Source organism: Hyla sarda, chromosome 4 (assembly GCF_029499605.1).
Source record: "Hyla sarda isolate aHylSar1 chromosome 4, aHylSar1.hap1, whole genome shotgun sequence".
Taxonomy (NCBI): Eukaryota; Metazoa; Chordata; class Amphibia; order Anura; family Hylidae; genus Hyla; species Hyla sarda.
In genome coordinates, this window is record NC_079192.1 from 276153463 (window position 1) to 276179980 (window position 26518).

The 26518-nt window shown below is 46.3% G+C and overlaps 1 protein-coding gene across 3 annotated transcripts in view; it reads right to left on the bottom strand.

Annotated features, from left to right (window-relative positions):
• Positions 1 to 317: 317 nt before the first annotated feature.
• PLXNC1 (plexin C1) overlaps positions 318 to 26518 on the bottom strand; it is a 155071-nt gene continuing 128870 nt past the window's right edge. The window contains exons 28-31 of one of the 3 annotated variants that reach the window (XM_056574326.1): positions 25347 to 25494; positions 17179 to 17319; positions 3768 to 3842; positions 318 to 1680 (exon numbers count right to left, since the gene is read on the bottom strand). In XM_056574326.1, the coding sequence (XP_056430301.1) occupies positions 1576 to 1680; positions 3768 to 3842; positions 17179 to 17319; positions 25347 to 25494 (469 nt within the window). In that variant the 3' untranslated portion in view covers positions 318 to 1575. Of the gene's footprint in view, positions 1681 to 3767; positions 3843 to 17178; positions 17320 to 25346; positions 25495 to 26518 lie in introns of those variants that run through there. The other 2 variants (XM_056574327.1, XR_008892709.1) reach the window with 2 other exon arrangements.

A 26518-nucleotide genomic window follows, 5' to 3' on the forward strand; every position in this document is an offset into this window, starting at 1 on the left:
CCCACGGTCTGTGTCCCCCAATGGAGCCGATAGAGAAAAGGAGATTTTTTAACACTTACCGTAAAATCTCTTTCTCGAAGGATCCATTGGGGGAAATAGCTCCCACCCTTTTGGGTTTCTCTTTGGTTTTCTGTCCGAGGGTGTGTTCAGTTATATTTTTTCTTCTGGTTCTCGTACAGTTCGTGTTTTTCCCTTGACCTGTCGATCCTCTCCTATTGCTCTGGTGCTAAAAGTGATTAGCTCAGGGCCTGGAGGCGGGTATATCCTGCTGGGAGGAGCTGACCTTTTTTTGTTGCCATAGTGTCATACCTCCTAGAGACAGCAGCTTTTTTTTTCTTCTCTTTTCAGATCCGTGTATGCAGAGGATTACGGCGGATTTGGTGGACTACTACGGATTAACTGGATTTTTTTTTATTAAAATGGCTAACGAGGGCTGTGGGGGAGTGTATTTTTTAATAAAATAATTTTTCCAATGTGTCGTGTTTTTTTTTTTTTTTTTCAATTGAATTTTCAGGCTTAGTAGTGGAAGCTGTCTAATAGACGGAATCCATCCATTTCGACCGCAGAGCACTTCTGTCCTTTCCTTTTATCAAATGTAAGGGGTTCCAGCAATTGGACACCCACCCATCAAAACATTTCAACATGACATTACCCAAAGATGAAGGTCAGTATTTTATTAAATTAAATGCATTTTAGAAAGCATAATGTTTGAATATAATAATAGTCCTTTAAACTTAAACATAATAAATGGAATTAATTTTTTGAATGTCACATATACTGTATATACGCCATTTTTCTACACCATTGTGTTGTAATGCGCCATCACTTTAGAACAGAAGACTCAAACTGGTGGCCCTCCAGAAGTCGCAAAAGTTCAACTCCCAGCATGCCCAGAGAGCTGTTGGCTGCTGGAAGTTGACGTTTTGCAACAGCTGAAGGGCCACCAATTTGAGACCACTGATTTAGAAGAATGTTATTGTTAACATCCCCTTTGGACTTTTTGATCATTGTGCCGTTTTGGCTAGAAAAATAGTGATGCCTATTATGTTTTTTACTATTTTAAAAAAGGAGCGTAAACCGTATATTTTATGTTTTGATGCCATTGAAGTGGCAGCCATAGAAAATAAAGCCCTGTACAGTATATATCTCTTTAAATGTTTTAGCTGAGGCAGCAGTATATGGACCAGGGTATACTATGCAATATGATAACATACATTATAAGTGAAGCATAGCCAGTTATGAGATCTTTGATGCAATTCTATTAAGTACAAGTGCTTCATTAGTTTTACATTGAGATCCTACAAATCCCTATAAGACGCACACCTACTGGCCACAAGTCCAGAACAGTCAGGGCTCATCTCTTTACATTACTGTCATAGACTCCCTTAGGGATAGTTGCACTAAGTCTCATAATTGAACCTAATGGGGAAAGTGGTTACACATAATTAATAAACAAGGGCCACAGGAGCAGCATTCACATTATGAGGATAGAAGATGTTTTAAAATATCTCTGTGTGTGCTATTAAGGGCAAACTAGCATGTAGACAGCGGATCAATGCTGAATAGTATACATTACTATTCCCATCCACATTTATTTTTGTCCTCAAGTATTTTTTTAAGTTGCTGGAGCTTCCTCAGTTCAGAGTCAAATCCTGTCTCCTTTTCCAGGGTGCTTGTAATCTAAAATAGGAAAACCATAAGCATTAAAAGTATTACAACCAATTATACTACCATGTCAAGACCTTACTATTCTGTATAAAAACATTTTTTTTCTATAAAAATTACACTGCAAATTCATCCACCCTTTCAATACCTTTCTTTCTGTTTTTACCCTTTAACGATAATTGTCAACTCTTATAGGGGTATTCCAGGCAAAACCTTTTTTATATATATCAACTGACTCCGGAAAGTTAAACAGATTGGTAAATTACTTCTATTAAAAAAATCTTAATCATTCCAATAGTTATTAGCTTCTGAAGTTTTCTGTCTAACTGCTCAATGATGATGTCACATCCCGGGAGCTGTGCATGATGGGAGAATATCCCCATAGGAACTGCACAGCTCCCGGGACGTGAGTCATCAGAGAGCAGTTAGACAGAAATAACAACTCAACTTCAGAAGCTAATAACTATTGGAAGGATTAAGATTTTTTTAATAGAAGTAATTTACAAATCTGTTTAACTTTCCGGAGCCAGTTGATATATAAAAAAAAGTTTTGGCCTGGAATACCCCTTTAACTTGTTGCTTGAAAAAAACTTTTGACATGCCGATTTGCATGTTCAGACCCTGAATGATTTCAAGAACTACCTGGGGGAGAAGCATGCAGCTGAGCTCTTTTCTCCCCGCTCTCTGTCAATTGGACCAAGACAGCATTATAGACTTGCATTTTGTGTCTGTCTTAGTCATGTAGTATTGGGCCAAAAAAACATGTTTACTGCTTTCTTCCTCCGGCTCATTCTAGTGATTGGTCAGGGTCTGATGAAAAATTAACCCCACCTTAGGCTAAGTTTATATCTGTGTTGGAGCTCCATTAGAGGAGCTCTGTTACAGGTTATGTTTCTTTTGCAGAGCCTGAGCAGTTAAAAAAAAATATTGCAAGCAGTAATTTCTGGTTCAAAATAAAGGGACACCAGAAGAAAACCCAATAGATCCAGAAAAGTCAAAGAGATCTTTTCGGGATCCATCAGCCGACCGCTTGGCTCAGTTTTGTGGTGCTGAACAGAGTCTGTGACGAAGCTCCCCAAATGGAGTTATGATGCAGATGCACACTTGGCCTTAGTAGGTTTTGTCTTGTGTGTGTGAACGAAGATTAAGTGAAGAAAGAGGTATTTGTGCATCCTATAAAAAAAATGCCTGTGTGCATTGTTCTGGACAAATCTGCCTAACTTTTTATTTAGCATTTTCATCAGTCATTGAAGCTATATATGTAATATTTAGGAGTACAGTGTAGAGCACATTAATACATTTATAAACATATTCATTTGCTGAGTGTTCTGAATGCAATACAGCGCCACATAAAAAGAATATAATTTTACAGGTTATGATTGCTTGATCTCTAAAGCTAGGACTTGAGAAGGCATTTTCCAGATCCTTTCTCTGAATCAACACAGTGGGATTATATAATGGACTTGGTAGACCCTTGTCTTGCTTTCAACCTTATTAACTCTATAATATACATTTTCTTTTGGTTAGAAAGGAGACATATATAATGGCAGCTAGGCTTTTTTTTTCTCAAAAATATCACAAATGCCACACTGTTTTTTTATGTGAAAAAACACTGCAGCCAGATGCTAGCTGAAAAACAAAAGGGATTTATGAAAATCCTGCAGTTTTCGGCTCGGTGGCATGTAGGTTTAGCATGGGCATATTTTCTTGCGTTCTTCCACCCCCAGTTCTTCAGCAGAAATCCGTGAGTCACATGATGAAAGAATCACATGACTTATGATAAAAATTCTGCGTCCTAACTAAAATATGTTCTTATGATGAGCACTTTCTTTCATCTTTGGTTGCCTCCATTTATTGGAATGCACCACTTCATAGGTTTTCAATAAATGTATCATTTTAGTCGGTGTTGTAAGAAAAAGATCAATGCTCAGAGGAGTTATAAATTGTGCCACATTTAAAGTCATAAGTGAAACCTAAATGTTTTTCACCTCTAGATCATAAATTGCCATATGCTTAGTTAAGAAAATAGTGGTACAATTTCTAACATTTTTGCACAATATTTATAAATTATAGACATAAAGTACATACAATTGTTTACATACCACATGAAAGTATTTCTCAATGTACTTGAAAAGTTCCTTTACTGCCACATCTTCTTTAAATTCGTGGGCATGTTTCTGAATAGTACATAAAAACATTTTAGTATCCGTGACTTTTTCTCATAAAATCACGTGTCTAAACCACAGAAGCACATTCAACAAGAGTTTGTGTCAGAGCCAAACACTGAATAATTCTAATTACAATTGTTTCTATGTCACACAACCCTCAAAATACTAAAGTTACTGAAGACATAAGAAGCAAAAATCTACATAAAAAAAAAAAAAAAAATGAAAGTATACAGTCAGCTCACTATGGATGACTTATCTCATATTTATTAGCATATACTATTCTAGCTTTTAATTAAATAGTCTCAAGGGTGGAAAAAGAGAAGTCAGATCGGCTGGCCGGGGACTGAAGCGCACTACTGCACACCTCACCTGGGTATAGCTCATGAGTATAGGGGGTCTCAGTGCCGATACCCAGTGTGATTTAAAATTTTTGAAATGTATGGATAACGTGAAAAGTTTATAAGAAAGTCAGTAAACTTTAAAGGGAATTTAAGCTGATCATACACATTAGATACATGTTGTCCAAAGTTGTTGATTTTAGTGCCACTGGACAACCATCTTACTCCTGTTAGAAAAGAGAAAAACCAAGACTGAAGGCCAGCGTCTTGTTTATTACCAAGGTGTGTCGTTTAGACTCTCACATAAAAACAGATGTCTCTTTAAACCTTGGCAAGAAACGGCACCCCACATGTCCAGTTGTGAAAAAAAATGGTGACTCTAATTACCCATCTGGTTACAGCAATGTTTCATCTTAACAATTGAGCCTTTCCTATTCTCTATTGTTAAGCTGAAATGTTGCTGTATCCAGATGGGTGAATTTATTTTTATTTACAATTGGACATGTGGTGAGTTGCTTCTGCTCCAGATTAATTCTGTTGTATTCTGGACAATAGGTCTGGTTCTGGAGCTGAGTGCTAGTTTGGGATTAGAAATCCTTACTGAACTACAAGTTCCCACACTGTGCTCTTCCATTTTTTGATTTTTTGGTAGAGATCATAAATTTGCCTATTGACCAAGGATCCAGAGGGGTACTAAACTTAAAAACAGCTGCCATGCCTGAAGGTTGCAGGAACATGGGCAACCTGTTCTGTAGTGAAGCAATAAGTAGGTTAATATAAATAGACCCTTAGTACCAGGCACTGCTAGCTCTAATTTAGTGAAGTCATACAGCATGCATCTTCAAATAGTCCAGGGTAGAACTTTTAAATGTCAAAAGGGAAAAAAACAATTACATACCTTGGAGGTAGAATCCCCCTTCATTAGGATCCAATCTGGTAAAGGGTGAGCCTACTCCAGAAATGTGTAATTGTTTTTTTTTCCTTTTGACCAATAAACAAGTTATACTCTGGACTGTTTGAAGATGTTGTGTAACTTATCTGAATAAGTGCTAGCAGCAAGTAGATATCTGGTAAAATAAGGGTCAAGCAGTTGGATTCCAGGTGCCAGATCCTTTTGTTACCAGAAGATAAGCTGCTGCAAGAAATTAAGAACACATGTATACTTAGCTTAGTCTGAGTGTAGTGTACAGTGGGGATCAAAAGTTTGGGCACCCCAGGTAAAATTTTGTGTTAATGTGCATAAAGAAGCCAAGGAAAGAAGGAAAAATCTCCAAAAGGCATCGAATTACAGATCAGACATCCTTATAATATGTCAACAAAAGTTAGATTTTATTTCCATCATTTACACTTTCAAAATAAAAGAAAACAAAAAAATGGCATCTGCAAAAGTTTGGGCACCCTGCAGAATTTATAGCATGCACTGCCCCTTTGCAAAGCTGAGACCTGCCAGTGTCATGGATTGTTCTCAATCATCATCTGGGAAGACCAGGTGATGTCAATCTCAAAGGTTTTAAATGCCCAGACTCATCTGACCTTGCCCCAACAATCAGCACCATGGCTTCTTCTAAGCAGTTGTCTAGAAATCTGAAACTGAAAATAGTTGACACTCACAAAGCTGGAGAAGGCTATAAGAAGATAGCAAAACATTTTCAGATGTCAATATCCTCTGTTTGGAATGTAATTAGGAAATGGCAGTCATCAGGAACAGTGGAAGTTAAAGCAAGATCTGGAAGACCATGACAAATATCAGACAGAACAGCTCACAGGATTGGGAGAAAAACAATTCAAAACCCACGTTTGACTGCTCAATTCCTCCAGAAAGATCTGGAAGACACTGGAGTTGTGGTACACTATTCCACTATAAAGAGATACTTGTACAAATATGGTCATCATGGAAGAGTCATCAGACGAAAACCTCTTCTACGTCCTCACTAGTGTTGAGCGGCATAGGCCATATTCGAATTCGCGAATATTCGCGAATATATGGACGAATATTCGTCATATATTCGCGAATATTCGCATATTCGTTATATTCTCGTTTTATTTTCGCATTTGCGAACATTCGCATATGCGAAAATTAACACATGTGAATATTAGCATATAAAAAATTAACATACGCGAAAATTCGCATATGCGAAAATTAGCATATGCTACTTTTCGCATATGCGAATTTTCGCGCGCCAGTCTCACACAGTAGTATTACAGCCTTCTTTACACCACACAAGCTGGAAGCAGAGAGGGGTGATCACTGTGATGTGTACTGTGAAGAGAAAAAAAAAAAAAAAACGAATATTCGTAATTACGAATATATAGCGCTATATTCGCGAAATTCGCGAATTCGCGAATATGCGATATTCGCGAACAATATTCGAATTGCGAATATTCGCGAGCAACACTAGTCCTCACCACAAAAATCAGCGTTTTAACTTTGCAAATGAACATATAGACAAGCCTTATGCATTTTGGAAACAAGTTCTGAGGATCGATGAGGTTAAAATTGAACTTTTTGGCCGGAATGAGCAAAGGTACGTTTGGAGAAGAAGGGGAATGTTACGCCTAGCGCTCCGGGTCCCCGCTCCTCCCCGGAGCGCTCACGGCGTCTTTCTCCCTGCAGCGCCCCGGTCAGTCCCGCTGACCGGGAGCGCTGCACTGTCATGGCCGTTGGGGATGCGATTCGCACAGCGGGACGCGCCCGCTCGAGAATCGCATCCCAGGTCACTTACCCGTCCCGGTCCCCTGCTGTCATGTGCTGGCGCGCGCGGCTCCGCTCTCTAGGGCGCGCGCGCGCCAGCTCTCTGAGACTTAAAGGGCCAGTGCACCAATGATTGGTGCCTGGCCCAATTAGCTTAATTGGCTTCCATCTGCTCCCTGCCTATATCTAACCTCCTCCCATGCACTCCCTTGCCGGATCTTGTTGCCTTGTGCCAGTGAAAGCGTTTAGTGTGTCCAAAGCCTGTGTACCTGAACTTCTGCTACCCATCCTGACTACGAACCTTGCCACCTGCCCCCGACCTTCTGCTACGTCTGACCTTGCCTCTGCCTAGTCCTTCTGTCCCACGCCTTCTCAGCAGTCAGCGAGGTAGAGCCGTTGCTAGTGGATACGACCTGGTTGCTACTGCCGCAGCAAGACCATCCCGCTTTGCGGCGGGCTCTGGTGAAAACCAGTAGCCTCTTAGAACCGGTCCACTAGCACGGTCCACGCCAATCCCTCGCTGACACAGAGGATCCACTACCTGGAAGCCGAATCGTGACAGTAGATCCGGCCATGGATCCCGCTGAGGTGCCGCTGCCAAGTCTCGCTGATCTTCCCACGGTGGTCGCTCAGCAATCGCAGCAGATTGCCCAACAAGGACAGCAGCTGTCGCAGTTGACCGCCATGTTACAGCAACTTCTGCCTCTGCTACAGCAGCAACCATCTCCTCCGCCAGCTCCTGCACCTCCTCCGCAGCGAGTGGCCGCTCCTAACCTACGCTTGTCCCTGCCGGACAAATTTGATGGGGACTCTAAACTCTGCCGTGGATTTTTGTCTCAGTGTTCCCTGCATATGGAGATGTTGTCGGACTTGTTTCCTACAGAACGGTCTAAGGTGGCGTTCGTAGTAAGCCTTCTTTCAGGAAAGGCCTTGTCTTGGGCCACACCGCTCTGGGACCGCAATGATCCTGCCACAGCCACAGTCCAGTCCTTCTTCGCTGAAGTCCGAAGTGTCTTCGAGGAACCTGCCCGAGCCTCTTCTGCTGAGACTGCCTTGCTGAACCTGGTCCAGGGTAATTCTTCCGTTGGCGAGTACGCCATACAATTCCGTACTCTTGCTTCTGAACTATCCTGGAATAATGAGGCTCTCTGCGCGACCTTTAAAAAAGGCCTATCCAGTCGCATCAAGGATGTGCTGGCCGCACGAGAGATTCCTGCCAACCTCCAAGAACTCATCCATTTGGCTACCCGCATTGACATGCGTTTTTCTGAGCGACACCAAGAGCACCGCCAGGAAAAAGACTTAGATCTCTGGGCACCTCTCCCACAGCATCCTTTGCAGTCTTCGCCTGGGCCTCCCGCCGAGGAGGCCATGCAAGTGGATCGGTCTCGCCTGACCCAGGAAGAGAGGAATCGCCGTAGAGAAGAAAATCTCTGTCTGTACTGTGCCAGTACTGAGCATTTCTTGGTGGATTGCCCTATCCGTCCTCCACGCCTGGGAAACGCACGCACGCACCCAGCTCACGTGGGTGTTGCATCTTTTGGTTCTAAGTCTTCTTCTCCACGTCTCACGGTGCCCGTGCGGATTTCTTCTACAGCCAACTCCTCCCTCTCAGCCGTGGCCTGCTTGGACTCTGGTGCCTCTGGAAATTTTATTTTGGAGTCGTTTGTTAATAAATTCAGCATCCCGGTGACCCGTCTCGTCAAGCCGCTCTACATTTCCGCGGTCAACGGAGCCAGATTGGACTGCACCGTGCGTTACCGCACAGAGCCCCTCCTCATGTCTATTGGACCCCACCTTGAGAGGATTGAGTTCTTCATTCTCCCCAACTGTACCTCTGAGGTCCTCCTCGGTCTGCCTTGGCTCCGGCTTCATTCCCCCACCATTGATTGGACCACCGGGGAGATCAGGAACTGGGACTCTGCCTGCCACAGGAGGTGCCTCTCCCCCCCTCCCAGTCCCGTCAGGCAAGCCTCTGTGCCTCCCCATGGCCCCCGTCCTGGTGTCACACTGCCCCGTGCCAGGCCTCGCCCTCTGCCCTCCCTCCCCATTCCCACTCCTGCTGTACTGCCTGCCGTTGAGGAAACCCTCCATTCTTTCCCGGTGTCCTCATCCCAGGGGAGGCAGTTACCGGACAAAGAGAAGGGGAGACCTAAGGGGGGGGGGTACTGTTACGCCTAGCGCTCCGGGTCCCCGCTCCTCCCCGGAGCGCTCACGGTGTCTTTCTCCCTGCAGCGCCCCGGTCAGTCCCGCTGACCGGGAGCGCTGCACTGTCATGGCCGTTGGGGATGCGATTCGCACAGCGGGACGCGCCCGCTCGAGAATCGCATCCCAGGTCACTTACCCGTCCCGGTCCCCTGCTGTCATGTGCTGGCGCGCGCGGCTCCGCTCTCTAGGGCGCGCGCGCGCCAGCTCTCTGAGACTTAAAGGGCCAGTGCACCAATGATTGGTGCCTGGCCCAATTAGCTTAATTGGCTTCCATCTGCTCCCTGCCTATATCTAACCTCCTCCCATGCACTCCCTTGCCGGATCTTGTTGCCTTGTGCCAGTGAAAGCGTTTAGTGTGTCCAAAGCCTGTGTACCTGAACTTCTGCTACCCATCCTGACTACGAACCTTGCCGCCTGCCCCCGACCTTCTGCTACGTCTGACCTTGCCTCTGCCTAGTCCTTCTGTCCCACGCCTTCTCAGCAGTCAGCGAGGTAGAGCCGTTGCTAGTGGATACGACCTGGTTGCTACTGCCGCAGCAAGACCATCCCGCTTTGCGGCGGGCTCTGGTGAAAACCAGTAGCCTCTTAGAACCGGTCCACTAGCACGGTCCACGCCAATCCCTCGCTGACACAGAGGATCCACTACCTGGAAGCCGAATCGTGACAGGGAACAGAATTTAATGAAAAGAACCTCTGTCCAACTTTTAAGCATGGGGGTGGATCAATCATGCTTTGGGGTTGTATTGCAGCCAGTGGCACAGGGAACATCTCACGAGTAGAAGAAAAAATGGTTTCAATAACATTTCAGCAAATTTTGGATGCTAACTTGATGCCATCTGTGAAAAAGCTGAAGTTAAAGAGAGGGTGGCTTCTACAAATGGATAATGATCCTAAACACACCTCGAAATCCACGGGGGATTACATCAAGAGGCGTAAACTGAAGGTTTTGCCATGGCCTTCACAATCTCCTAACCTCAACATAATTGAAAATCTATGGATAGACCTTAAAAAAGCAGCGTGTGACAGATAGCCCAGAAATCTCAAAGAACTGGAAGACTTTTGTATGGAAGAATGGGTAAAGATACCTCAAACAAGAATTGAAAGACTCTTGGCTGGCTACAAAAAGCGTTTACAAGCTGTGATACTTGCCAAATGGGGCAGTACAAGTTATTTTTTTTAAACATATTTTTATTGATTTTCACAAGTATAAAGGAATATTTACCAGGACAATCCCCTGGGAGAATTACAAAAGTAGATATCTGATGCAAAACCGTACACAACATTATAACAAGATTCGAAAAGATTCCAAACAACCCCCCTCCCTTGCCCCTAGAAAACCCCAAAGCAACCCAATCCCCCCCCAATGGTAATTATTCGGTCCAATACGTGAGACATCCAGTAAAGGAAGAGAAAGCATAAACCTATGATATAACAGTATCAGATATCAAAAGATAAGCGCAGTCTGGGTTCACCAGCACCTGACAGCCCTGGATCAGAAGAATGACCCTCCAGCAAACAGTCTATAATTCTAACCTTCCCAAAGTCCCTGAAATAGAGCGTGTGAGATACCATGATGTATCTCTAAACTGTTCCATCACCCTCCTAATTTCGTCATCTGTACAGAAGAAAGTCAGAAAAGACTTCCATTTCTTAAAAAAGGCCTTCGCCGATTTTTCTTTAGAGCGTCGGAGATCAGTGACATAAAAAAATAGGTATTTCTTCATTTGTAGAAAAATCTCCCCAATAGAAGGCAATGAGGGTTTCAGCCAATGAGCCAGAAGACATCGTTTAGTTACTAAAATGAACAAGTGAATCAGAAGGGTCAGGTCACTACCCTCCCGGGACACATGAAGAATCACCAGCGCCGGATCTACCGGCACAGAGATTCGTAATTTACCCCGCAGAATCTCAAAGAGCGATACCCACAAGGATTTGACAGCAGAACATCCCACCAGGCCATGCATTAAGTCAGACCTGTAGGTATGACACTTCGGGCAATTTTCAATACGGTCTGGACGATCGGGGGTCCTAGGGAAAGTGAACCCATACATGGCGTGGTGCATGAGCTTAAACTGTGTTTTCCTCCAAACTTCATTAATGGCAGCCTTGCAAACCTTCGTCCAACCCTCTACTATGGGAAGTGCTAGGTCCCGCCTGTCTAACTTCTCCTCCCAATAACGAAACATGGACTGAAACGTTGTATCCTCCCCCCTTCTGTGTAAATGTCTATATAGTCCCGCCAGGGAGTGGAAACCTGTGTCTGATGTTATAAAGAGGTCAAATGAGTTGGGTACGCTCTCTCTAGCAAGGTCCCTCAATCTAGGTTCCAGGAAGGCTTTTAATTGTAGGTATGGAAGAAAGTGTTCGGGGCCAAGAGAGTAGGCTGAGGACAATTCCTCAAAGGATAAGTATCTATTTTCCGTCTGGCTCAACAGGTGTTGGACCTTCATAATACCAGCCTCTCTCCACACTCCGAACATGCTGTTGTCCCTACCCATGGGGAATTCAGCCATGGTCCATAGCGGCATATGCTTACTAAGTGAAAATGGCAGTCGTATCAGCAAGCGACCCTTCTTCCACGCTGCCACTGTGTCCCTCACTATGCAAGAGCCCTTTATACCCTTAGGGATAGCATCTAATTTGGTATGTAATAAACCCGCCAATGACCATGGGTGAACCAAATCCGATTCCAATGCAGTATTCGAGAACATTTCCCCACCCCTAAGCCAATCAATACAGTGTTGATAGAGGCAAGCCAGGTTGTAATGTTGTATATCAGGGAAGTTTAACCCTCCTTTGTGTTTTGGGAGCATCAACTTCTGCAACGCTATACGTGGTCTTTTATTATTCCACAAGAACTTCGTGAAGGCCGTTGTCAGGGTAGCAATGTCCGTCCTTTTCAAGAGCATGGGGATAGTCTGGAGAGGATATAAGAGTTTCGAGAAACTGACCATTTTCAATAAATGGCTACGCTCCAAGATGGGTAGCAATAGACCCGTCCAGCGCTTAAGTTCCTCTACTATTTTACGAATCAGCGGGGGGTAATTAAGTGAGTAGATCGAACCCAGATTTCTCCCTATCCGATTGGCACTCGCAAGGAGGACGAATCTAAGCGGCCCACCCTCGGCGAGAGATCAAGTAGTTCACTCTTGGAAACGTTAACCCTATATCCCGATTCCCTACCAAAATCCGTTAAAAGATCGTACAGCCTTGGTATATCTCGTTGCGGGTTAGCTAAAAACACCAGTAAATCATCCGCAAAGAGTGCATGAGTAATCGTTCCCCGCCCCACCGTTATGCCCTCAAGATCCTCCGAGGAAGCTAAGACTCGCGATAATGGCTCGAGTGCAAGATTAAACAACAACGGGGATAGTGGGCATCCCTGTCTAGTTCCCTTTTGAGGAGTAAATGAAGGAGAGAGGAACCCCTGGGTAGATATCCTAGCCCTAGGTGAAGCGTATAGTGCCCGTATGTAAAATAAAAAGGGGCCCTCAAAACCCATCGCATGCAAAACCCTCCACATCCATCCCCAGCGTATATTGTCAAAAGCTTTTTCAGCATCGACAGACACCATGACTGGGGACGGATGTAGAGTAGGCCTCAGCTGTATTTCGTCCAAGACCACCAGTACCTTTCGCACATTAGTCACCGCCGATCTAGCCTTGACAAAGCCTACCTGCATAAGAGCTATCAGTCTCGGCAATATCGTAGCCAGACGATCCGCCATAATTTTAGAGAGCAGTTTAAGATCAACATTAATAAGCGATATTGGGCGGTAGCCATCAGGGGTCAGGTGGTCTTTACCGGGCTTGGGGAGGACTTTAATGTGGGCGGTGTTCGCTAAAGTGGGGATGGACGCTCCCTGAAGGTAGGAATGAAATAAAGTCAAGAACGGTTGGGAAATATTAGGTTTAAGAAGTTTAAAGAAACCTCCCGAGAAACCATCCGGTCCCGGGGCTTTATGAGGGTCCTCTTGATGGCCTCGTCCAACTCCCCCCCGTGACCGGGGCATTCAATAGGTGTCTCTCAGGCTCCGTAAGGGAAGGAAGGTCTGTCTCAGCCAACCAGTCCTTCTGGGGGAGGGTCCGGGCGCCACCATCAGAGTAAAGTGATTGATAGTAAGAACTTAGTATCTCATTTATTTTTTTGGGGTCCCTGTGGAGGACATTAGTGTGATCTCTTAGTGCGGGGATATTAGACGATGGTAGGCGCCCTTTAGCGAATCTAGCCAATAGACGCCCTGGCTTGCCTCCATGACGAAATAAAGTGGCCTCAAATTGCGACCTGTATAGACTGTCCCTACGTTCCACCCAGGACTCAAATTTCTCCTTTGCCAAGGCCCACTCAGTCTTCGAAGCCTCCGAAGGAGTCATCAAAAAGTTAGTGGACGCCGAGCGCAAAGAACGGCTCAGAAGCAATATTCTATCATTCAGTTTCTTTTTAAGGGAAGCGACATAACCCATAATACGACCCCGTAGGACCGCTTTAGCCGCGTCCCAAAACAGCTCGGGGTTGTCCCTGTGGTTACCATTATCCAACTCATACTCTAACCACCATCCTTTTAACATTGCCTGGAATTGTTCATCCCGGGATAAACCCACCAGAAACCTCCACAAATAGTCTGTTCCCCTAGGAGCCGAGTCAGTCACTATGAGCACTAGCGGTGCATGGTCCGATATGACTAGGTTTTCCAAGTCCACCCTGTCCACCCGGGGAAGAAGGGAAGGAGGGGCAAAAAAATAGTCAAGCCTCAACCAAGAGTCCTGAGCAAACGAGTAGTGACTATATTCCCTCTCTCCGGGGTGAACAGAGCGCCACACATCTATCAGTCCTCTCTGCGAGGCCCATTTTTCAAGAAGTAGGTCATAAGGGCGTACTGGAATACGCCTATTTCGGTTGGATCTCCTATCCTCAGCAGGGGAGAGTACTGCATTAAAGTCGCCCCCTACAATGACCTGTCCCCCATGACTCGTTACCACTTGATGGGCCAGCGAGGTAAAATAAGAGCCGTCATCCCCATTCGGGCCATACACATTTAGTATCCAAAACTCCCCCGACGGGGTATTGATATGTACTTTACACAGGCGTCCCTCGGAATCCCTGCAGACTTGCAAGAGCTCATAGGTGAAAGCCTTATGGAACAAAATCAGTACCCCACCCTTATTGTCAACTGCCTGGGAACCCTCCACTCTTCCCACCCACCATTTACAGAGTCTAAAAAAATCACCCTCCAGCAGGTGAGTTTCCTGCAGAAGTGCTATATCAGGAGAAAAACGTTTAAGGTGCCGTAAAACCAGACTGCGCTTGTTGGGGGACTTCAGCCCCTTAACATTCCATGAGATGACCTTCATATAATAATAACACGTAGAAAGGTGTGATAGCTTGTAATCGTAAGGCCATTTGGCAAAGATGTCTCAAAACCCAACATGAACCACCAGGTTTCCCCATTCCCTCCCACCCCTCCCCCAGTAACGACATAATAAAAAATAAAAAAACACAAAAAAGCCCCCTCCCTCCATCAGACTCCCGTGGCCACCACTTAAATGGACCCTTCCATCTTCCCATGCTAAGAGCCCTGTCCCACCCATTCCGTAGAGGCCCCCCGTCAATCCCCTTTTACGCAGTCCACATAAACTAACTAGCAAGAAATCCGGCACAAGTTAGCAAGCAAGAGAACCCCCGTTGGACCCTGTTGGGACCCCCATAAGCAACAGAATATAAGGCATTATCCCCCCCCACCATAGGAACACAAGGTAGCACAAGCCATGTGCGGACATCAGAGTATCCAGTAAGAGCACCCGCGAGGAAGTAGAAGTGCAATAAACTACCTAGGGTACAGCCAAATCATAAATTGACTGTATAACAATAGAAAAACATTTTTTTTTTGTTCATGACCCCCCCTCCCCCCCAATTTCCCTTCTCCCCCCTCCTCCCCCACCTCCCTCCCATCCCCCCTCTAGAAACGAAACACCCTCCCTCCCCCTCCCCAGCTATCCATCCTCTCCAAAGGCCTCTCCCCCCCACTCATTTCTCTCCACCCAAACTATCCCCCCCCTGCCAACATCCCCCGTAACATGGTCTCAGTAAGAGACAACCAAAAGGTAAGAGGTATCAGTGAAGCATGAACATTATCATTAACATAATCAGTCTTGCAAAACAAGGTCTTGACGCCATACCCACCCCTCCTCCCCCCATTGGAACCAAAAACCTTCAAACTATATGGAGACGTCCATCATCTTAGGTCTCAAACCGGTGCTGCCATCGGTGTAGAAGGATCACAGACTGTGCGGCCTCCGAGCAGCAGAGGTGAGGCGTCGTGCAGTGCAGAAACTCCAAGAAGTTCACAGTAGGATGCAGGAATCATCGGACCCTTTGTGCTTTAGGAGAGGGAGGTCCAGGTACAGCAGTAGGAGAAAGCCACATCGCTGGAGACTGTTGTTCCGGTGGCGTCGCATCTTGATCTTGTGAGGAAGGCAGGTGGCTCCCCAGTGAAGGAATGGCGGCCCCAGAGCGAGGAAGCAGGTAGGTATTAATCGCATCCGACGCCTTGTCCGGACTATGGTAAGTGCCCAGAGAACCGTCAGGAAAGAAGATCCGTAGAATAGCAGGGTACAGGAGGGCAAACCGCAGCCCCCGTTTGTGCAGATCAGTGCAGAGCGGTGCAAACAACTTGCGCTTACGCGTCACATCCGCAGAAAAGTCACCGAATAGCAACAGCCTATGGCCCTTAAATTGTAGGGCCTCCCTCCTCCGGCGAAAGGCTCGTAGTAAGGCCACTTTATCAGTGAAATCGAGGTACTTGACTATAACTTGTCTGGGCCAATTGCGATGTTCCAGGCCCAGCCCGGTGGAACCATCCCTGGGCTCTCTCAAATCAGGCCCCACTCTGTGAGCCCTTTCTACTTTACAAGGTCGTGGAAATCCCAGGGCCTGGGGGAGTTGTACCTCACAGATGTAAACGAGGTCCTTGGCAGGGACCGACTCTGGCAATCCCACGATGCGGAGGTTGCTCCTCCTGGACCTATTCTCTAGGTCTTCCACTTTTTCACTGAGCTGGCGGCACTCCGACTCCAAGTGGGTCATCTTGGCATCTGAAGAGTCCATGCGATCTTCCACAAGGGCCACTCTGTTTTCCGCTTCCTGTAATCGCACGCCATGCGCCTCTGTAGCAGATTGCAACTGCTGGAGTGAGTCCTGCATCGTCGGCCGCCACGGCCTCCTGATCCCTCGGCACCACCACTTTCGCCACCGCTGCAGCCAGTTTGTCATAATAAATGTTCGGTGGGTCCTGCGTGTCGGACCTCGTCGCAGAGCCTCTGTCTGAGAGTACTGGGGAAGGCGCTCTGCTCGGGAGAGGTGAGTCGGCCATCTTAGGCTTGTTGGCGCGCCGTCCCGACTCCGTGCCCGGGGTCTGTGCTTGCAAGCTCCGGGGGGTGCGGAGTAAATAGCGGTCCATGCAAGTCCTGTGTCACCTCGTGAGGGGGTCAGGCTCCTCCAACGGGGAAGAATGCGGGTAAATTTGCCGGTATTAGCAGGGAGGACGAGGAGCTCTCACGGACACTTCTCTACAGCATGGCGCCGGAACCGGAAGTCCAGTACAAGTTATTAACTCTGCAGGGTGCCCAAACTTTTGCAGATGCCATTTTTTTGTTTTCTGTTATTTTGAAAGTGTAAATGATGGAAATAAAATCACATTTTTATTGACATATTATAAGAATGTCTTATCTGTTATTTGATGCCTTTTGGAGATTTCTTTCCTTGGCTTCTTTATGCACATTAATACAAATTTTTACCTGGGGTGCCCAAACTTTTGATCCCCACTGTATGGGCAGGTTGGGAGAGATAACTGCTACCAAATGGAGTGTTTGTGTAATTTTTTTAGTCAGATTTAGACATTACAAGCAATGACTTATACAACAATAATACGGTATAATACTACAACATTCTTTTTACTACATAGTATATACAGTATAATACATTTTACACATCAGATATGTCAGTACTTTTGCTTTGCTCTACTCTTGTTATAGTTAGCACTAAACTGAAGGATAAAAGTTTGCAGATATTTGTTTTACAAATATGTAAGTTTATTTGTCTTTCTTATTACCTTTGATTCAGAGGTCAAGAAGTCAGTCAACTCTGTGGAGGATAAAGGAGGAGCATCTCGAATTTCTTTGTAGTAAGCCTTTACTTCTTCTTTAAATAAAGGAATGTCTTTTGCATAAAGGAGTTTGTTAGTTGGAGCTGACTGTGAATAAAGAAATGTAATATACAAAGATCTGTTTGTTACATGTTGTCTGACATTTCTCAAGTTATATTCACAAAATGAATGCTATATTTTTGTGCAGCTTGTTGTATATTTATGATTATAGGGCTTTTTATTGGGTTTACCACTCAAACTGGAATTGGATCAAAATGTAAAAAAATGTGTCATTAAAACTGATTAAATATATGGATTAAAATTCGATTTTGCATTATTCATCTGCGACGAGCTGTCAGGCACTGCATTAATAATGTCAAAATCGCTATGTTTGTTGTGTATGCCCTTGATGAAGGCGGCTTCACCACCAAAACATGTTGAGCCTTTTATGTATGCATGTGATTTTTCTTGGCCTATAGGTATTTCTCTCATACTGTAATTAATTGAAAGTACTGCGGAGTTGCATATGTATCAAGAGGTGTTGATAAGGTCCTTATGTACCCATAGCACTTTCCTTTTTTTCCTTGTGACCTTTGTATTGAATAATTTCTCTTATAATTAATAGTCATCTGCTCTAATGACTGGTGATTCTAGACTGAGCAGCTAGCTGCACAAACCTGACTAATGGTTTGTAAGGTTAAACTGGATACTAAGGGCGCTGGGAGATATTTTGGGTTTTCACATTTCATGGTCTTCCCTTTTCAGGTGAGCAAACACATATATGGTGACTTATGGTTTAGGTCGCTATCCTTTTTAGCCCATGATCATAATAGCTAATGGGAGTTTCTGTTTCTTCCTTTCGATTGCCATCTGAGCAATATATGGTCTTGTATTTTAACAAGCTGGGCAAGGCATTTCAGACCCTATATGAGAACATATGTGTCACGATGCCGGCTGGCAGGAGGTGGATCCTCTGTGCCAGAGAGGGATTGGCGTGGACCGTGCTAGTGGACCGGTTCTAAGTCACTACTGGTGTTCACCAGAGCCCAGCAGGATGGTCTTGCTGCGGCGGTAGTGACCAGGTCATATCCACTAGCAACGGCTCAACCTCTCTGACTGCTGAAGATAGGCGCGGTACAAGGGAGTAGACAGAAGCAAGGTCGGACGTAGCAGAAGGTCGGGGCAGGCAGCAAGGATCGTAGTCAGGGGCAACGGCAGGAGGTCTGGAACACAGGCTAGGAACACACAAGGAAACGCTTTCACTGGCACAATGGCAACAAGATGGGAGGGAGTGCAGGGGAAGTGAGGTATACATAGGGAGTGCACAGGTGAACACTGATTAGAACCACTGCGCCAATCAGCGGCGCAGTGGCCCTTTAAATCGCAGAGACCCGGCGCGCGCGCGCCCTAGGGAGCGGGGCCGCGCGCGCCGGGACAGGACCGACGGAGAGCGAGTCAGGTACGGGAGCCGGGGTGCGCATCGCGAGCGGGCGCCACCCGCATCGCGAATCGCATCCCGGCTGGAGGCGGTATCGCAGCGCACCGGGTCAGTGGATCTGACCGGGGCGCTGCAGTAGCGAGAGTGTAGCGAGCGCTCTGGGGAGGAGCGGGGACCCGGAGCGCTCGGCGTAACAGTACCCCCCCCTTGGGTCTCCCCCTCTTCTTGGAGCCTGAGAACCTGAGGACCAGACTTTTGTCTAGGATATTGTCCTCAGGTTCCCAGGATCTCTCTTCAGGACCACAGCCCTCCCAATCGACCAAAAAAAAGGTTTTCCCTCTGACCTTCTTGGAGGCCAGTATCTCCTTTACGGAGAAGATGTCCGAAGAGCCGGAAACAGGAGTGGGAGAAACAAGTTTGGGAGAGAAACGGTTGATGATGAGTGGTTTAAGAAGAGAAACGTGAAAGGCATTAGGAATACGAAGAGAAGGAGGAAGAAGAAGTTTGTAAGAGACAGGATTAATCTGGCACAAAATTTTGAAAGGACCAAGATAGCGTGGTCCCAATTTGTAGCTGGGAACACGGAAGCGGACATATTTAGCGGAGAGCCATACCTTGTCTCCGGGAGAAAAAATGGGGGGAGCTCTTCTTTTCTTATCAGCAAACTTCTTCATGCGTGATGAAGCCTGTAAGAGAGAATTTTGGGTCTCTTTCCATATGGTGGAAAGATCACGAGTTATTTCAACCACAGCGGGCAAACCAGAGGGCAAGGGAGTAGGGAGGGGGGGAAGAGGGTGACGGCCGTACACCACGAAAAATGGGGATTTGGAAGAAGATTCAGAGACTCTGAAGTTATACGAGAATTCGGCCCATGGTAGAAGATCTGCCCAGTCATCCTGGCGGGAGGAAACAAAATGCCGTAAATAATCACCCAGGACCTGGTTAATTCTTTCTACTTGCCCATTGGATTGAGGATGATAAGCAGAAGAAAAGTTTAATTTAATCTTGAGTTGTTTACAGAGAGCCCTCCAGAATTTTGACACGAATTGGACGCCTCTATCCGAGACGATCTGCGTGGGCAACCCGTGAAGACGAAAAATGTGTACAAAAAATTGTTTTGCCAACTGAGGCGCTGAAGGAAGACCCGGAAGAGGAATAAAATGTGCCATCTTGGAAAATCGATCAACGACCACCCAAACAACAGTGTTGCCACGGGATGGGGGTAAGTCTGTAATAAAGTCCATACCAATCAGAGACCAAGGCTGTTCGGGGACAGGCAGAGGATGAAGAAGACCAGCGGGCTTCTGGCGAGGAGTCTTATCCCGGGCACAGACAGTGCAGGCCCGCACGAAATCAACAACATCCGTCTCCAGAGTCGGCCACCAATAGAAACGAGAGATGAGTTGCACGGATTTCTTGATGCCCGCATGGCCTGCGAGATGGGAGGAGTGACCCCATTTGAGGATTCCGAGGCGTTGGCGTGGAGAGACGAAGGTCTTCCCTGGAGGAGTTTGCCTGATGGAGGCTGGAGAAGTGGAGATCAGGCAGTCAGGAGGAATGATGTGTTGCGGAGAGAGCTCTACTTCCGAGGCATCCGAGGAACGAGAGAGAGCATCGGCCCTAATGTTCTTCTCGGCAGGGCGAAAGTGAATTTCAAAATTAAACTGGGCAAAGAACAGAGACCACCTGGCCTGGCGAGGATTCAGCCGTTGGGCAGACTGGAGATAGGAGAGATTCTTGTGATCGGTGTAAATGATAACTGGAAATTTTGATCCCTCCAGCAGATGCCTCCATTCCTCAAGTGCTAATTTAATGGCCAGTAGCTCTCGATCCCCGATGGAGTAGTTCCTCTCCGCCGGAGAGAAGGTCCTAGAAAAAAAACCACAGGTAACAGCATGCCCGGAAGAATTTTTTTGTAGAAGAACCGCTCCAGCTCCTACTGAGGAGGCATCAACCTCCAATAGGAAGGGTTTAGATGGGTCAGGTCTGGAGAGCACGGGAGCAGAAGAAAAGGCAGACTTGAGCCGTTTAAAGGCGTCTTCCGCTTGAGGAGGCCATGACTTAGGATTGGCATTCTTTTTGGTTAAAGCCACGATAGGAGCCACAATGGTGGAAAAATGTGGAATAAATTGTCTGTAATAATTGGCGAACCCCAAAAAACGTTGGATAGCACGGAGTCCGGAGGGGCGTGGCCAATCTAAGACGGCAGAGAGTTTGTCTGGATCCATTTGTAGTCCCTGGCCAGAGACCAAGTATCCTAGGAAAGGAAGAGATTGACATTCAAACAGACATTTCTCCATTTTGGCATATAGTTGATTGTCACGAAGTCTCTGAAGAACCATGCGGACATGCTGGCGGTGTTCTTCTAGGTTGGCAGAAAAAATCAGAATATCGTCCAGATACACAACAACACAGGAATATAAGAGATCACGAAAAATTTCATTAACAAAGTCTTGGAAGACGGCAGGGGCGTTGCACAGGCCAAAGGGCATGACCAGATACTCAAAGTGTCCATCTCTAGTGTTAAATGCCGTTTTCCATTCATCCCCCTCCCTGATGCGGATGAGATTATAAGCACCTCTTAAGTCCAGTTTGGTAAAGATGTGGGCACCTTGGAGGCGATCAAAGAGTTCAGAGATAAGAGGTAGAGGGTAGCGGTTCTTTACCGTGATTTTATTAAGACCGCGGTAGTCAATGCAAGAACGTAGGGAGCCATCTTTTTTGGACACAAAGAAAAATCCAGCTCCGGCAGGAGAGGAGGATTTGCGGATAAAGCCCTTTTTTAAATTTTCCTGGATGTACTCAGACATAGCAAGAGTCTCTGGGGCGGACAGAGGATAAATTCTGCCCCGGGGTGGAGTAGTGCCCGGGAGGAGGTCAATAGGACAGTCATAAGGCCTGTGAGGAGGTAGAGTCTCAGCTTGTTTTTTGCAAAACACATCAGCAAAGTCCATATAGGCCTTAGGGAGACCGGTTACAGGGGGAACCACAGGGTCACGGCAGGGAGTACTGGGAACCGGTTTAAGGCAGTCCTTGAAACAAGAGGTACCCCAGCTCTTGATCTCCCCTGTGGACCAATCCAGGGTTGGGGAATGGTGTTGAAGCCAGGGTAGTCCAAGGAGAATTTCGGAAGTGCAATTGGGGAGGACCAAAAACTAAATTTTTTCGTGATGAGGTCCGATGCACATTAGGAGGGGCTCCGTGCGGAAACGTATGGTACAGTCCAATCTTTCATTGTTAACACAATTGATGTAGAGGGGTCTGGCGAGACTGGTCACCGGGATGTTGAACCTGTTGATGAGAGAGGCCAAAATAAAATTTCCTGCAGATCCGGAATCCAAGAAGGCCATAGTAGAGAAGGAGAAGGTAGAGGCAGATATCCGCACAGGCACAGTAAGACGTGGAGAAGCAGAGTTGACATCAAGGACTGTCTGACCTTTGTGCGGAGTCAGCGTACGTCTTTCCAGGCGGGGAGGACGGATAGGACAATCCTTCAGGAAGTGTTCGGTACCGGCACAGTACAGGCAGAGATTCTCCATGCGGCGTCGTGTCCTTTCTTGAGGTGTCAGGCGAGACCGGTCAACTTGCATAGCCTCCACGGCGGGAGGCACAGGAATGGATTGCAGGGGACCAGAGGAGAGAGGAGCCGGGGAGAAAAAATGCCTGGTGCGAACAAAGTCCATATCCTGGCGGAGCTCCTGACGCCTTTCGGAAAAACGCATGTCAATGCGAGTGGCTAGATGAATGAGTTCATGTAGGTTAGCAGGGATTTCTCGTGCGGCCAGAACATCTTTAATGTTGCTGGATAGGCCTTTTTTAAAGGTCGCGCAGAGGGCCTCATTATTCCAGGATAGTTCTGAAGCAAGAGTACGGAATTGTACGGCGTACTCGCCAACGGAAGAATTACCCTGGACCAGGTTCAGCAGGGCAGTCTCAGCAGAAGAGGCTCGGGCAGGTTCCTCAAAGACACTTCGAATTTCCGAGAAGAAGGAGTGTACAGAGGCAGTGACGGGGTCATTGCGGTCCCAGAGCGGTGTGGCCCATGACAGAGCTTTTCCAGACAGAAGGCTGACTACGTAAGCCACCTTAGACCTTTCAGTAGGAAACTGGTCCGACATCATCTCCAAGTGCAGGGAACATTGTGAAAGAAAGCCACGGCAAAATTTAGAGTCCCCATCAAATTTATCCGGCAAGGATAGTCGTAGGCCTGAAGCGGCCACTCGCTGCGGAGGAGGTGCAGGAGCTGGCGGAGGAGATGATTGCTGAAGCTGTGGAAGTAGCTGCTGTAGCATCACGGTCAGTTGAGACAGCTGGTGGCCTTGTTGCGCTATCTGTTGTGACTGCTGGGCGACCACCGTGGTGAGGTCGGCGACAACTGGCAGAGGAACTTCAGCGGGATCCATGGCCGGATCTACTGTCACGATGCCGGCTGGCAGGAGGTGGATCCTCTGTGCCAGAGAGGGATTGGCGTGGACCGTGCTAGTGGACGGGTTCTAAGTCACTACTGGTGTTCACCAGAGCCCGCCGCAAAGCGGGATGGTCTTGCTGCGGCGGTAGTGACCAGGTCGTATCCACTAGCAACGGCTCAACCTCTTTGACTGCTGAAGATAGGCGCGGTACAAGGGAGTAGACAGAAGCAAGGTCGGACGTAGCAGAAGGTCGGGGCAGGCAGCAAGGATCGTAGTCAGGGGCAACGGCAGGAGGTCTGGAACACAGGCTAGGAACACACAAGGAAACGCTTTCACTGGCACAATGGCAACAAGATCCGGCGAGGGAGTGCAGGGGAAGTGAGGTATACATAGGGAGTGCACAGGTGAACACACTGATTAGAACCACTGCGCCAATCAGCGGCGCAGTGGCCCTTTAAATCGCAGAGACCCGGCGCGCGCGCGCCCTAGGGAGCGGGGCCGCGCGCGCCGGGACAGGACCGACGGAGAGCGAGTCAGGTACGGGAGCCGGGGTGCGCATCGCGAGCGGGCGCCACCCGCATCGCGAATCGCATCCCGGCTGGAGGCGGTATCGCAGCGCACCGGGTCAGTGGATCTGACCGGGGCGCTGCAGTAGCGAGAGTGTAGCGAGCGCTCCGGGGAGGAGCGGGGACCCGGAGCGCTCGGCGTAACAATATGAAGTTCTGGCTGCCATAAACATTTATTGAGAAATTAATGATCCAGAGAATATTGTTCCTTAAAGAGTACCTGTCACCAAACTAAACTTTTAATATATTGTTCCTTATGTAATGATAAGACACTTTGCTATTTACTTGCTGTTAAAATTCTCAACCTTTATATGTCTTTAATGTGATTGAATAACGTCCACTAGGTTGCTCTGTTCTGTTCCCTGCACAAGTCAAACAGTTAATTTGGTCTCCTCCCAGCCTGGCAGGAGACCAAGCTCTCGCAGGCTTCAGTGACTTTGCGCCTGCTGGGAAACGCCAACTTTCTCCTCCTGGGAGCTCACACAATGTGAAAGGTATGATACAGAGTTTTTTAAAGCTCTGCAAAAAATTTTAAGGGTAGGAGGGTGTTAGGAGTAGTGTTGATCGGCATATGCCATATTCAAAATCGCGATATTTCGCAAATATATGGACGAATATTCGTCATATATTCGTGAATTTCAAATATTCGTTATATTCGAGTTGATTTTTAAACATTGCCAATTTTCTGCAATTGCGAAAATAACTGATTGCGAAAATTACGTCGCTCGCGCGCATGCACGCTATTACATCATGCGATAACAGAGATCGTTTCCTGGATGCTTGCCAGTGAGATCGCGAATAAGCTAAGCGAAGCGAAGATGGTGGGAAGTAATTTCAGCGAAAGTGAGGAGAGGGTTCTGATGTGTGTAAGTATTTTCACCACTGTTAGTTAATTATATTTAACTGCATTTTAGACTAGATTAAAAGTTATGAATCATAACTTTTAATCTAGTCATGATATAAGATCACGCAGTGTTTCCCAAATGTGCTTTGAAAAAAGCAGTTGGGGCTTTTGCTTTGAAAAAAGCAGTTGGGTCTAAGGTAGTACTATGAAGCACAAAGCTCAAAGCTTAAAGGACGCTGGAAAAATGACAGAAGCACTCCACTCTCAAAACCACCATGTGAATCTGCAAGCAAATACTGCTGGGAGTGATCTTATATACTGGTCGTGCCAGCAAGTTTCTATTGGTTGCTAGGGAGGTTGCTAACCTCTGACAACTGTGGTTGCAGAACTATCATTGGCTCAGAGGCATAAGAAGGGCGTGGAAAATACGAATATTCGCATGCACAAACTAATCGCCTTAGATTCTCCCTCCATGGTCTCTAATCATACCAGCAATGCAATTATCCGTCGATGGAGATCACTATAATGTGATCTGTGTTTAAACAAGTTTGGGGAAAAAACGAACATTCGTAATCGCGAATATTATTCGCGATATTCTACATATTCGCGAATTCGCGAATATGCTATTTTCGCTACGAATATTCGCATTGCGAATATTCGTGAGCAACACTAGTTAGGAGTGGTTAGGGATTTTAATCTGTGTTAGTTTAGAAAATATGGTTTGATGACCGATACTTTTTAAATAAGAATGACAAAACAATGGATAATGGTAGACTCACAGAACAAGCCTCTGCCTGCAGCTCTGATCTGTACTATGTCTGTAACCAATATAGACAACAGCAAACATTATTGGTAATATAAACATTTTTGTTCCTTACTTTTCCTAGTTGATGTTCTGCAAGAGAAAATCCATCCATAAAAGCCTGGGCTATCACTGACAGGCAGATGTCCAACAAAACAGTCTTTTTTATGTCCAAGACAAATTGTGGATTTTTAAGTATATTAATCCAGAACCGCAGAGGAAGGCTGTAATAGAAAAGAATAAGAATAGGATATTTATAGAACTAGTTTTCTCTCCTCCCTTCTTTCTCCTCTACTTGTTTGTCACTTAAGTTGTATTGGTCACTCACAATGAAGCAGGAATGTATGTTATATGCCCTGCAGGTCCCACTTCCTACTTTTCTCAGGAAAAGCCAAATTCACCCATCACCCATGGACCTGATGAAGAGATAATTATTCTCTCAAAATGCATTGTCCCAAACTAAAGATTATTCTTTATGATTTTTTTTGGGTGTCTGTGGTCATTGGTAGTCGCTAGCTGATGTGCACCCCATTTTCAGTAAGTCCCTGTGGATTTCCATTTCTCTTCAGACAGGACCTTTTCTGACTGTTCTGGGTTGCAGGTAGCCGCTGAACACCACGTTTAAAACTACATTTGCTACTCGGTGTTAAACTGCTTACCTGAAGTGTTGGGCTTAGGGCTTATGTGCATTTCTCTCTATATTGGTTATCTTGGTTATCCGAAGGTAATGGCTAGAGATAAGTAAACTTTTGAAAAATTTGATTCGGCCGATTTGCCGAATTATCTGAAAAAATTTGTTTTGGGTCGAATTTATTCGTGGAGAATCTATATTAAAAACAGCTATTTCTGGCCTACAGAGACCCTCAATAGGGGGATAGAACACTTTGCTTTGCTCTAACACGCATATGGAGTGTGCTGGGGTAGTGAAATAATACTATTATTCGGTATGTCATGCAGATTACAGGCATCGCTATCAGAATCACTGCTGCAGAGCTGCACAATGACAGAGCCTGGAGGTGGCATCAGTAAGAGAAGACCATATAGTGGCTGAATGACACAGCCTGGAAGTGTTGGCAGCATGAGGAGACCATAAAGTGGCTGAATAACACAGCGTGGAGGTGTTGGCAGCATGAGGAGTCCATATAGTTGCTGAATGACACATCGTGGAGGTGTTGGCAGCATGAGGAGACCATATAGTGGCTGAATGACACAGTTTGGATGTGGCTGAAGCATGAGGAGACCATATAC